Source organism: Adiantum capillus-veneris, chromosome 25, assembly GCF_014529385.1.
Source record: "Adiantum capillus-veneris isolate H3 chromosome 25, ASM1452938v2, whole genome shotgun sequence".
NCBI classification, from domain to species: Eukaryota; Viridiplantae; Streptophyta; class Polypodiopsida; order Polypodiales; family Pteridaceae; genus Adiantum; species Adiantum capillus-veneris.
In genome coordinates, this window is record NC_140955.1 from 24,137,370 (window position 1) to 24,151,813 (window position 14,444).

A 14,444-nucleotide genomic window follows, 5' to 3' on the forward strand; every position below is an offset into this window, starting at 1 on the left:
AACAGAAGTAGGGTCAGATTACTCTAAGCTTCAGAAAGTACAAAAAGTGCTTCATCAGCTTTCTATCCAAAGTGAATCTTGGAATTCATTAATTGTAGGACTTGCCCCACAAGGATAGGGCCAGAAAGCTATAATTTTGTTTTCAACAGATGTAAAGCGAGGGCCTCTCTTGAGATGCAATCACTTACGCATGCATCTTGAAGGCATGTGGATCTATGCAAAATGCTGCTATGGGCACAAAAATTGCCTTAGTCGATATGTATGCCAAATGCGGTGCACTTGAGAAAGCACAAAAAGTGCTTGAGGAGCTTCCTGCCTGGAATGTCGTCTCTTTGAATTCATTGATTGCAGGATACTTCAAGGTAGATGCCATCACTTGCACCATTCTTATAAATACCCTTCTAAGAGCTGGGAAATTGAAGCCAGCCTCTCATTTCTTCTTCTCTATGGTGCACGACTACAGAGGAATGAAGACAATATTCGACACTCCCAAAGGCTAATGAAGTTGGCAAGAATATTTTCATAGTGATGACTTAAAGAATTGGAAATGCACTCGAGATGTGATCACCTACATAAGCCTAATGGATGCCTTGTTGAAGGCCAAGGAAGGCTCTTATTGTACTAACCAAAGTGGAGAAGATGGGATGCATCATAGATGTGGTTACTTACAGCAACCTGATGGATGGTGTGGTGAAGGCCAAGGAAGTTGACAAGGCTCTGTATTGGCTCAGACAGAGAAGAAGGGTGCATCTTAAATGTGGTTGCCTACAAAAACCTAATGGATGCCTTGATGAAAGCCCAGGAATGAGGTGCATCCCAGACGAAGAAGAGAGGGTGCATCTTAAGCGTGGTCGCTTACAACATCCTAATGCATGACTTGCTAAAAGCCCAAGAAGGGGGTATATCCCAAATGTGCTCACCTACAACAGCCTGATGGATGGCCAGATGAATAACAAAGAAGTCAACATGGATCTTATTGTATTGGCTTAGATGGAGAGAAGGGGGTGCTAATGGTAGAAATCTGAGAAGATATGATTATGAGATCGAATCAGACATCATTGATGCAATGATGGGAACCAGGGTAGGCATGGTCAAGATGATAGCACAATTGAATACGATAGCCACATCACATTAGACATGAGCCACATGACAATGACAGTCGCCATGTTGGCCATTCTAGTCGAAATTGCAAAAGATTTAAAGATGATGATGATGACAATGGACACCTATCCCAAAAACTGTAATTTTGTGTGTGTGTGTGTGTGTGTGTGTGTGTGTGTGTGTGTGTGTGTGTGTGTGTGTGTGAGAGAGAGAGAGAGAGTGAGTGAGTGAGAGAGAGAGAGAGAGAGCATGTGGGCTGACAAAACGATAGATTCAACAAAACTTTAAGGAGTTCCCAGCCAGAGAGTACAAGTTTATGTGGAGATTTCGCTAGACATCATCGACATAGCAATAGAAACTGCATTTTTAGCATGATAGCAGAGATGTGAATGTGATGAAGATGGTGGTTATTTCAGAAGAGATGTAGATGGTCATCATAGTGGACATGAGAGACACAATGATGAAGACAATAATTATTGGCAGAAATGCAAGAAGATATGATCATGGAGATCACGACATACATGATCGAGGCATGATGGGTATCGCAATCGACATGGTTCAGATGATAGCACAAGTGATGTGATCTAAGGTTATACCACAGCATTGCAGTCTAAAATGATACAAGCTTACATAACATCGACTACAGTAATGGGTTCTTCCTTATGTAACTGCAATATTTACAAAATAAGGAAGTCCCTCCAACACTAGGGGAGAAGCAAAAGTCCCCCTTCAACACTGGAGGGGATAAAAGTGGCGAGGGAAGGGCACGTTCCCTACGATGTTATTATAAATGTGGAGTACGGTGCCAACTCCACACCACACGTATGGTTTTTTTTTTTAATGGTCACAAGCATCAAAATGCACGCAATGCATCTCTCTATTTTTAAAAATTGCAATATGCCAGTTTTCTTCTCCAAACATCTACTAATACAAAATTTCGTTTATCTTGCGTGGTTGTGGAGTTTTTGGCAAAAGAGATGCAACTGACCGATAACAACAATTTATGTCGTTTGGTAAAAGCCTCTTTTTGAATTCTTACCATATTCTCAGTGAAGCAATCAAGGCAAACGAGTTTCTATCCTTACATCTTTCTTGTGAGCAAGGCATGGTAGTAATGCACGTCATAACCTCCTATATAGTAGGAAGGGTGTCTTTCCTTGGTCTACCTAGGGTTGGCAAAAGTGCTACCAAGTCTAGAAGTACAAATTGGGTAAGTCAGCAAGTTCATAATTGCTCCATTGTGTAATCATTAAAAATTTCATGTCTAATGGTGGTGGTGTGAAACGATTAAGGCTCATAGTTTCCAATGTACCAGGAGAGATTCAAGTTTCAAAGAGATGAGTTGGCTTTCTTTATATATCAAGAGTGAGATTAACCCTTCCATCTATGCTTCTCTCTAAATGCCTCTATGTTTTGTGCACAAGCATGGTAATAGTGTACATCATCACCTAATCATAACAATGCATAAGAATCTTACCACAATAAGGTGCACACTATTTGTTCATGTACACTTTTACACCATTTTCAAATTTAATTGTGATAAAAATGAAAGCAAAATAAGGTTTCTCAATGGTTTATTTTTGCAAAAAAAAATTATGCTAAACTAAAGGACGTGGTGCAAGATTGAGTCTATGACTTGAAATCATGCATGTCATTGATATCTCTTATGTCAAAACCATCTCATGGAGTGTCACACATGAGTGGAGGACACCAATGAATTGCTTTGATACTAGTTGAAGGGCATGGTATGTGGTCATGCCCACATGCAGGAAACGGAAGAAGAAGGAGAGAAATTGGGGGACCAACACACCAAGAGAATGAGTGTGTGTTATTTTTATTGTTATATGAAGAGTAGAGTTAATGTTTGATCATGGGTGGCCAACCACAGGCCTTTAACCCAACACCTAAAGTCAAATGGAGGGGGAGAGTACTTCTCCCATGAGTTTTGTAGTTTCTTGAGAGAGCATGGAATTCAAAGGTAGTTTTTATGTAGGTGAACTCTGCAACAAATGGTGTTGTTGAGAAGAAGAAAATACACACTGCAAAAATTACAATGATGAATGAGAAGTACATGCCTCATTGTTATTGGGATGAGGTAGTTTCTTTATATGTACATTATGAATAGGACACATGTCATAGAAACACTTCCAAAAGAGAACATGAACCATTGGTAGATTGTAGATTAGAAACACTACCAACCTAGTATGTGAATCCATACACATATACCTCTATATATGTGTCATAGAAGAGAGCATAATCCAGTGTAGCTCTCACATACCTCAAATATGCATCTCATGGAATCCAAGTGTGGCATCCTCAGAAGCTACATAAATTAGCTCACCAAACCAACAACATAGCTCAAATTTGGTTGTGAGAACATCACTTATATCAAGCTTCCCCCAATCTTTTGATACATTGTAGCATCCTCCAATGCTTCTCCCTCATCAACTCAAAGATTCAAATTATGTCCCAAGTGTGTGGAAATAGGCTTCAATCAGCTATACCATACTTTGGAATTATATCCACCCCATAAAATCTTTGTGATATCAGTATGCCATGTTTAGTGCATATCACCTCAATCTCCAAAAAATAGCAGAGATCCCACTAATGAGATCATCCACATAAATAGTAATGATCACAATCTTGGTATCTATCTTCTCCATTATGAGGAGGATGATATGGATGTATTTATTATGGTGCTCAAAGATCTCAATAAAAAAATAATTAGGATTGGTGAGATTATTCCAAATAATACTCTCGTGTAGAACAATCTCGATGCTTTACCAGATTCTTATCACATTTTTGCCTCCACCTTCATAATTGTATGTATGATGTAGATCCTAGATTTCATAAGGGAAATTTCTTCTTATGAATCATTTGATTTACACAGGGGGGCTTGCTTCGACCCATATAAAGCTTTTCAAATCTAACACACATAATTTGGGTGATGTGTCCTCATAACCTAGTGGCTACTCCATATACACTTACTCTTGAAAATCACCATCCAAGAAGGATTTCTTGACATCCATTTGATGTACACCAGCCCTTAGTGGCTAGTGCAATAACAGCTCTAAAACTTTCCATCTTGGACATGGAAGCAAATGTTCCTCATGATCAATCCCACATGTCTTTGCATAACCCTAGCCTTGTACCTCTTCACATTGATGTCATTGTTGTGGTTAATTTGTATGCTCATCTATATCCAATAGGTTTCTTCCTTTAAGCAATGTCACTAACTCCCATGTTTGATTTATATACAAGGCATCCACTCCTCAATCATAGCCTCTTGCCATTTTACATTTTCATTTGTCTCATCAAAACATGTAAGCTCAACATATTGTGCAACTTTGGCCACATATACATGATCTGTAGCACATAACTATCATACAGCATTCTCTATAAAATATTCTTATTTCTTCTTGATCTACGTGGCCATGGATCACTACTAGGTTTCCTTTTTTCAACATGCAATCTTCTCACACATGCACTCCTAATCGAGGGTATACCAAGCTCCTCATCTCAAGGCTATGTGATAAACCACTAGAGTCATCATTTACATCATCATGTCCTACAGTAGCATTAGGAATCCTCATGTCATCATCAACCCTCTCTTTACCTTGCCTAGAGGTACTTTCCTAGATACCTCTTTGCCTTGCCTAGATACATATGATGAGTTTGCAGGCCCGTCACTTTTCACACAAATATTTTACGCCATGGATTTACAACATGGCTACTACCTTGTGAGCCGTGGTGTCCGCAACACCTATGATTGTGCATCAAAACTACTAGCAAACAATCACATTATTTTTGTTTACATTAGCCTCCACATAATCTCTACATTAGCATACTAACTTGGCATTTCATCACACACTATATCTTGGCTCACCCTCACTTTACATGTGACACGATTGTGGCATTTATAACCTTTATGTCCAATCAAATAGCCAATAAATACACATTTTTCAGCCTTTGGATCAAGTTTTGTCCTCAACTCATCTAGCACATGTACATAAGCAATGTATCCAAACACTTGGAAATGTGAAATATCATGCTTTCTACCCATAAAATTTTCCTTAGGAGTTACATCATGCACAGCTGCGATGGGAGTCCTATTCATAATGTACATCCCAATCACATGAGGGCATATTCTTCTCACGCATGTACACAAATGCAACCTCTGCAATGCAACACCATTTTATTGCAACATGGAGCTAAATGAAAATTGTCAGTGAATTCTATTCTTTTTTAGAAAATTGAATTTATGGGATAGGTATTTTCCCCCTCCATTTGACCTCAGATGAGCCTCAGATACTATACATCCTTTCCTATTTTCTTTTCAATCATAGCCCTAAAACTCTAAAAAATGAGTGAACTCTTCACTCTTCTCCTTCATAGAACAAATCCACACTTTACACGAGCAATTATCAATGGATGTTACAAAAAACCTCCTTCTTTTTATTAATGCATTCTTTGCAAGACCCCATACATTCGAATCTACCAATTCCAATAAATTTCTTGTCACATGTCTTTCTGTAGAAAGGAACCTTTTTCTTGCTTCCCAAGTTGAAAAGGCTTATAAATTTTCTACATTTCTACAAATTCAGGTAGCAAACCTGTGACAAGTTCTTTACTCTACATCAATTTCAGCCTTTGCATAACGTATATATGGAAGATTCTAAATCTACAAAAAACAATTAAACCATGTGGCAACATTTATCTGAAGCATGTTCACATTGAGAGTGAACATCCTTCCTATTTGTTTTCCTTGCACAAGAAGTTTTCCATTTTTCTTCTACTCGTGCACATACAAATTGTTAGCATTAAATCTGACCTACAATCCTTGCTCACCCATTTTGTCCATAGATACAAAAATTCTTGTTATGTTTAGCACATTGAATACATTAGACGTGTATTTAAATTGTCCAATTTCCATATATAATGGCACAACACGTGTATGTGCCATAGAATGTGTTGTGCCATCCCAAATTTCCACAAACGAGCATGTTGCAAAGTGGGGGGTTTTGCGAGCATTTTCTAGTGAGCGTTTTTTGGAATCTAGTGAGAAGATTTCAAAAATATTATAGAGAGATAATGAAAGAGATGAAGAAAGAGAATACATACCACAAACATCTATCTAATCTATTTTCGTGACTCTCCCTCTCAATCTCCATCTTCATTGCGAGAGAATGGGCAAGAGAGAAAGAGAGAGAGAGAGAGAGAGAGAGTGAAAAAAATAGATCGGATATGTCTTTGTGGTATGAAGAGAGAGAAAATTCATACCACAAAGACATATCCGATCTATTTCTCTCTCTCTCTCTCTGTCTCTCTCTCCCCACACACACACACTTTCCCAAAGTGTCTACGACAAATAAATTTCTAATACAAAGATCACTGTGGAGAAATGATAGCTTCGCACACACACACACACACACACACACAAAGAGAGAGAGAGAGAGAGAGAGAGAGAGAGAGAGAGACGGGGGGGAGGGGGGAGATGGGGGGACAGAGAGAGAGGAGATAGATCGTGTGATACATAGGCATACATATTGTAACTATCGAAATGCTTCATTGCTCAAATCTTGGACAAGAATAACAAAGCTTCAAAAAGATGGGCATCCATTATCTAGAGAAAGCATTACATAATATATTACTTGTTCTGCATAGGGAAGCACTTCACATGTTTCATCCGTGATCTACTTCTCAAAGGCCCGATTTTGTAGTAGTACTACCCTCTATGGGTAAGAGATTAGTTACCATGTGCCATAGCTGCTCCTTTCCTCATCCTCCTCTGTGATGATCCCAATTGTCTTTAAGCAAGAGATGGCATTGAAATTGCCCCTTTTCATTCAATCTTTGCAACAAGCGCATCTTGAGCTTTGTGTGCATTCGATAAAGGAAATACATTTATGATATTGCCTTGATATCGTGCTTGAACCATTGGGCTCCATATGCTGCTTGGCCGTTGGAGATGGCCTCAAGGGCATCCCAGGAACACTTAATGGACGTCTCAATATCGTCAAACATTGTGGGAAGATTATTATGCTATATCATCTATTGAGTGTAATTTTAAAAAAATGTAAAGACAATGCCATTTTATAGCATTTGAGAGGCTATTACTTCAATATTAAGTGAATAGATGACTGATGTGACATCTCAACAACCTCATACCCTAGGGCACAATGTTAAAAATTTTATAAAACAATGCATTGTAACCTAAGCAAGACAAAGAAGATACATTACAAAAGCTTATTTAAAAACTCAAAATATCCATAATCCTTCATCATTGAGATTCCAAAACTGCAAATACTTGGAGAGGAGAGAACGTGTTTTATTATAGAGGTAAGTGAATTAAAACCCAGTTATATATCTATGGTAGGATAAGTGCGCTCTCCAATGAGCGCATTGAAGACTTAAACTTCACCAATAACTGGCTAATGGATAAACATATTCTTGTTTTACCATAAGCGTAAAACGTGTAAGATTACAAAGTAAATGTATTTACACACAAGATATGGTCTCCTGCATACAATACAATCTTGAAAATTCGGGGACGTGCAAGTTGGAGCTTTGCAAATTTGAACATGGTACATATTGCCACCGTCTCCTTCTCCACGTGTTTCCACCTTGAAAACTTCAATCACCCCTTGGGCCCGACAAATCTCCTCAGTCACCCTGGCCTTCAAAGCTAGAGCCAAAGCAATTTTGTGAGTTGCATCTACTGAAATTGCTCTGTGATCTTTGTTCATACCCCATCTTGAGTGTTGGAACGACCACTCTTCATTGGATTATGTGACGCCTCCATCACATTCTCATTGGCAATTGGAGTTTTCACATAGTAGTAGGAGCGTACTCCCTTGCAACTTGCTCCACTTGATACCCACCTTCATATAATATTGCACTTCCTCCGGAGTAAGGTTTGTGCCAATTCGCAATGACCAAACGATCAGTACTATTCCAAACTATGTGTCAATATTGCTATCCAAAATATGGCAATGTAATACATGCTCACGACAAAACTAAAACCATTGGAAAACCATTCTTCTAGGATGTTTGTGATATCCTTCAAAAGAGGGCGCCAAAACTCCCACAATAGACCCTGTAATGAACTTGTCGCATCTACGTCCCCCATTAGATGTCCTAGTACAAGTCACTTTGCGGCATGTGCGAGTGCACCAAGTAGCCCACATTGCTTTGTTGATCCCACTCTCCTTTACCATAGGCCTTGTCCCTAAATTCTCCCTAATTGGCATGTTTGTAGACCCTTCACCTGCAAAATTTATCTTCCTTGGCCGTCCACCTGGCTACCAATCCTTGGTGTCTGAATTGTACTCAAATCGATGAGTTGACTCATCCTCAACAGTAATCACATATGCTGACAACCTCTTTTTTTAAGAAATTTCATTGTTGCCCGTTACAGTTGAGGGCACTCTATAACATGGGGTTCCCTTGGTGACTTCATTAATAATCCATGTTACATGTGCCGGTCGATTACAAAGCCACTCATAAAATTGTTGCAAGGACTATTGACCTGGCTATCCATGAATCGCGATTTGTATACCTCTCAAATTCGAATTTTCAATGTCTAGATGTGTTCTATTAGCCTTGTATATAGTCTCCTAGAGTTTCGTAGCATTTTCACCTCGTTTAGCTAAGAAACCAGCGAGTGATTAGTTGGCATGAGGATTGACCATATGCCAAACAAGACCGATTCTTGATTGTTGATTTGCAATTGCTCTTGTGCATCTTTCTATGTAGGTTCACTTCATTGAGTCTGACAAACTCATTGTGTCTATGTACCCATCCAAGTTGCTTCCCTAAGATTGATATATTGTGTATATTAGTGCCAAAAAGTTGTGTTATAGGCGTCCATCAAGGCAATCCGCTAATATTCGCAATGTTGTCAGGGATTCAGTCTTATGATGGTCGCAACCTTGTAGCAATACTTGTGTCCATCTACATTTTAAACCCATTCCATTTTCACTAGTAATGAAAAAACAAGATTTTGTAACTTGATAGAGTACAGGAGTGGAAAACTTGCTAGCTCTTTCATTTGGTAGCAAAGAAGGTTTGTGATTGAAGCAAAACAAAGCATTTTCAGTCACCAATTTTCTCATTGCTTTTAGAGTGTTGTGCAATCCACACCTATTATTCGTTTTTTCAATTTTTATTTATTTCTTTGCTTTCTTTCATTTTAAGTTCATAGGAGTAGGTTAAATAGAAAAAACATCACGAATATGAGCTGCAAAAGTTGGAGAAAACTAGGACAAAAACATATTTTGGGTGAAAAGACCAATCTCTCAAATTTGAAGAAGTGTTAGGAAACGGATCAAATGTGTCTGATAAGTTTGGTCCAATTCTATGGAAAAACATGGATCACACTTCATGTACCTCATAGCAAAAACAAAAAATATTTATAGATCCTAAATCCTCATCACCTACAATTATCAAGTCCAAACGAAAATTTTGAGTTTTTGGTTATAAATTAAATTCAACTACAAATGATCTCCTCTACAAGTTGTATAAATCTTGCAGCTAGATCATGCCAAACATGAATCGTGATTCATGTATCTTGGAGTGATACTTGGCCAAAAAAATAATCATTACAAAGAGACAACAAGGAGAAAACTACCTTGAGGGTCTTGTGACCAAAAAGTTGAAAATCAAGAAAATTTTGCCAAAACTCGACAGATGAACAAAAACCCTAGTGCAAACCCAAGAACTGAGATTTGACCCATCAAAAGAAGTCCAAATTGGCAAGAGGTTGTGGATATAGCTTGTAGACATAGAGAGTGATAAGCTACCAAGGTTTGAAGTCCACATCCGACTAAACATGGATCGTGATTCATATGCCCTAGCCAACTTAAGATATTGAAACACAAATAACTCCATTAGTATATATAGACAATGGGTAATCACCTCATAAAATCTCATGTCAAACCTTGCAAAAGTTATATCGCTATCCAACGATTTCTGCCAAATAAGAGGGTTGATACCACAAGAGTCCACAGGAATTTTCAAAACTGAATTTGGACAAGTAAAGTGTGTCATCCAAGCTGACTTGAAAATAGACAGGTCGATACAAAATATTGGCATTTTGGACAAACAAAAGAGATCCAAATTGGACATAAACTAACCAAGAAGACATAACCATCCTCATATCCAAAAAACACGGATCGTGATCCACTTCATAGTAGGGATATCTGAGTTGATGAGCCTATAGACATACCTAAGTACGTCCTATATTTCAAGTTTGGGTCAAAAATGCCCTTCGGAGACCAAACAAATTCTTGTTTCTGTCTTAGAATTGTTTTGAGTTTTGTTTCAAGTTAAGTTCCCCAAAATTGCTTTAACTTTTGATACACAACTCCAAACTGAGTCTGATTTTGCTTGGATAAAAGCTATTTTTAAACAAGATTGCCAAATTCAAACTTTAAGGATGTTGAGAATAGGTGTCCTAAGACGTGAGGGCCAGCAAGACTTAACTTTTCAGAGACTTGACAAAGGGCAAAAAGGGATTGTTTGCATTGGGCCAAGGTGAGCTAGTCAAGGACTCCCTACCAAGTTAAAGTTATGCTTGCATGACGTTCAGCTGGTGCAAAACTTATATGATCAACAGCTTCTCATACCATACCAATGTTTTACCACAGAGGTAACAGCAAGAAAGACTTACAATTTTGTGCAAACAAAACAGAAACCTTCACTCAAAGTAGGTGCTTTTCACCAGACACGGCTGAAACATTACAAAACGCTACCTCATCCATATTTTGAACTGGATAAAACGGCTCACATGTGAGACGTATAACTGCTCAACCAACATGAGGGTTGACCATGCAGCAAAATAACTTATCTGAGGTTTTTTGTCCTCATCGTGTGCTTGCTGTAAAGCAGTCAACATATTTCAAATTCGTCGAATTCAATCTTCAAAGAAAAGTTAAATCCATGGCCTTGACCCATGCAAGTTTGCCTGCAACGTGCCCTCTTTAACCAGAAAATATCCAAGTCTAGTGTAGCAATGATCGTATTGCAGCCACAGCATCTCCTTTATGCTCTCGCAACATGCGCTCTGCTACCTTTTTGTCAAGCTGGAAAAAGAGCAGCAGCTTTCACACAGGCAAGCAAACTTTCATAAAGGTGCAATGATTATGTGGCACGCGCTAGTACCTCAAGTTCAGTGGCAATGACATCCACATCGGCAGCATTTATCTTGACAGCAGCCAGTTCCTTCTCCCTGTCCAAGAATATATAAATATTGTAACAAGAAAGCTCAGAAAAATACAAACACAAAAAACACGTGGAAAAGGACCCAAATGATTTGACGCCTGGTTGAACCAGCACCTCCTTGCTCACCTCAATCGTTGTGCATTTCTATCTGCCGCTGCATCTGCTTTTATTGAGGCCATGGCCTGAAAACAAAAGTTACATCAGCAAGATGAGCCTGCTAAGAAGACCAGACTGGACTAGTTTTGCCTACTTAAGTTTTGCCTATTCTTCTTGGCCGATGCTTCCAGCCTATAATGCGTGCGGGAGGGGTCGAGGCTGGCGATGGCCTGCTCGGCACTCTCACTCTTGGGAAGTTCCCAAGCAGCGAAGCACGTGGGGCTGCCGACTGCCTCTTTTCCAGTGATTCGCACTTCTATTACCAGCCATCCCCCATTCAAGCTAGCCTCCACCAGCAACACTGTCTAGCGCCCAACCACCACACCAGAAAGCTCTTTCGGGTTAGAAGAAAACAAAGCTCACACCTAACTGCACACAGGAAGTAGCAGACTGGTAGTCTCGGAGGCATTCACCACCACCATTGATCACAATTGCAAGACCCCAAACAAAGAAACTAAAACTACTTCATTCTTCGAAAGCATTCCTTATCTTTGTTCACCATCAACAATCTTTCATTCCCGATGATCCTTTTCAAAATGTAACAAAGGTAGTTGAGAAAACAAACCTGCTGCACACGGTTCGAGTCAAGTTGCCGATCCTCAACATGGTCAGTAAGAGAGTCTAAAGCTTTACTCTGCTGCTGCAAGTCTTTGGAGTCCGGAGGACGATTTACAGGATCTATAAGTTCATCTGCCATGACCGCACTACATAAATGTTTCACAACAAATGCACGCATGAATTCTTGACTCAATAATGGCAACCATTCAGAAATTGATGCTTATGTCACAATTCAAGCTAGCCCCTGAAGTGTGATACTCTTTAGGATGAATCAACCTCATTTGTTGACCCTTCATGGTTTTTCCACACTAGCATAAACCAGATTGATGAGTTATGCACACCACAGCCAGAAAAGCCCTTAGCCAAAAAAGTCGGTCAGTGAGGACCAGGTACTCTCCACTAAGACTACCCTCATGCTGGAGCATCGTAAAACCACCTCACAAACTTTTCACATTTTGATGCAAAATGTGCCTGAACAAGCAAGCTCTCGTCCTCAAAAAAAGGGAGGCAATAAAGGTAAGAGTCCATCATATACACTATCTTAGACTGTTGTGTTTTGAACAAAAGTCTCTTGATGAAATATAGATTGATCCATTTTGTGCAACACAGAAGGATTTTTATTTTTAAAAAATGCAAATTATTCATGAAATTCCCACCTTCACCTATAACATAAGTGCAAGTTATGATATCATGGTACGAGACAAGAAACCATCAGCTCCGACGAAAAACTATTGACCATGAGCCTTTATGAAAAATCCTAGCAATTATAACCAAACTGTAGATGCTAGTAGTCACCACCATCACTTCTGCAGTCACCGCCACATTGAAAGTAAATAAAAAGAAATGCCAGTTACATGTGCAGGTAAATAAACCATGAAATGCCCACCTTCACCTATGGCAGACAGTGCAAGCTATGATTGATAATCACAAAGTACAACTGCCAGAGAGGTGAGCTATGCAATCTGCAACCATGCATGATATGTCAAAGACTCACCCTCAGGGCCTTTTTATACGTACAAGGGGCCCCTAAACTAGGCGCCCCAAAAGCTGTTTAACTATTGAAAACCAAGGCCCCAAAAACTAGCCCAAAAGCAACCCCCAAATTGCCATACCATGTGCCACGTCAACAGCACACAAATCACGGCGCGAATTGCAGAGGAAAGTGCCACATCAGCCTTACGTGAATATTTGCCATGTCATCAAATTTTTGGCCGATCCGGTGATTGTCAAGCTGCCTTTAAGTGTCCAGCTTGCCACTTCATCACAATTGCGACATGCACAGGCTCTGGCTGTAGGAAGCCGACACAAATCTGCCAAAAGCTCTCTCTACCGTGAAGTGAAACCATGAAGGCCAGTACTAGCTACCAGAATGAAATAAGTATCCGCTGTAAGAAACCTCCAGTAGCAGCTCATAGAAGCCAAGGGACTGAAAAACCCATGTGTTGTGCCTCCGAAATCAACCACACCCATTCCATCATACTTGGATGTGGTACTCCCAAATAAGATGCAAATCTACGGCACAACCAAACTGTAAGAGTGTCACGTGCACACTTCACCAGCGCTACGTGGACATGCTTTTGCTATAGTCTAGCATCAGTCGTAGTTAGCTTAGGACCTAGCCTGGCACTTTGTGAGCCTCTAGCAGGACGTGCATGCCCAGGCAAGTCATAGTTGCATGACCTCTCTTGCACGGTATAGCATTTCAGCACATAGGTATTACCGCGCGTGAACCACCTCTTAAATTGCATTTTATTAATAAGTGATTTTTCATTTACCCTTGTTGGGATGGCTGCCTGACCCAGGCATTTGTACCTTTTTTTTCCGAGAAAAAGATCCTTCTATTAGTTAATGAAACTGCCCATAGGGCTACAACCACCTCTACTAGAGAGGGCTACAACAATCATAAGGGGGAGACTCTCCCAACGAAAAACAACATATGTACAATTGAGGCTAAATCAAGAGATGGGAGGAGGGAAAAGCCACACAGGTGGACGGTAGTGCCATCTCAGCACACCCTGGACCATGGTGAAGAAAGGCCCAAGGCGCCAGAGTCGAAGGAAAGCCTCTCTACGCTCCTCCATGCGGTCGGAGCTGCCCTAGAGTCTCTCGAACTGTCCCCTGAGAGTATGGACCAGCTCTAGCCAAAGATCACGAACAGTCTTTGCTGGTGGTACAGGGCGAGCCTCAAAGATGCGGAAGCAGCGGGCCCGCCAAAAGAACCAGAGTGTCAAGCCGCAGATGAGCTCCCAACACTCCTCTCGCTCGCTGCACCACTCTTGTGGAGTAAGCTCTGTAGTAGGCTAGAGTGTAGGTCGACCCACCTGCATCACTATCATCCTGCTGTGGAGGATAACTCAAACTGAAGTGTCGGGCCCGTGAAAGTGGACCAAGCAGTTGTCCTCCAAGTG

General features: G+C 40.1%; 1 protein-coding gene across 4 annotated transcripts in view; it reads right to left on the reverse strand.

Annotated features, from left to right (window-relative positions):
* Positions 1 to 10,797: 10,797 nt before the first annotated feature.
* The window catches only part of LOC147424578 (uncharacterized), a 58,963-nt gene continuing 55,316 nt past the window's right edge, over positions 10,798 to 14,444 (reverse strand). For 2 of the 4 annotated variants that reach the window (XM_086499526.1, XM_086499529.1), the window contains exons 2-5: positions 12,044 to 12,182; positions 11,449 to 11,504; positions 11,263 to 11,329; positions 10,798 to 11,183 (exon numbers count right to left, since the gene is read on the reverse strand). In XM_086499526.1, coding sequence (XP_086355652.1) covers positions 11,103 to 11,183; positions 11,263 to 11,329; positions 11,449 to 11,504; positions 12,044 to 12,182 — 343 coding nt within the window. In that variant the 3' untranslated portion in view covers positions 10,798 to 11,102. The remainder of the gene's footprint in view (positions 11,184 to 11,262; positions 11,330 to 11,448; positions 11,505 to 12,043; positions 12,183 to 14,444) is intronic. The other 2 variants (XM_086499527.1, XM_086499528.1) reach the window with 1 other exon arrangement.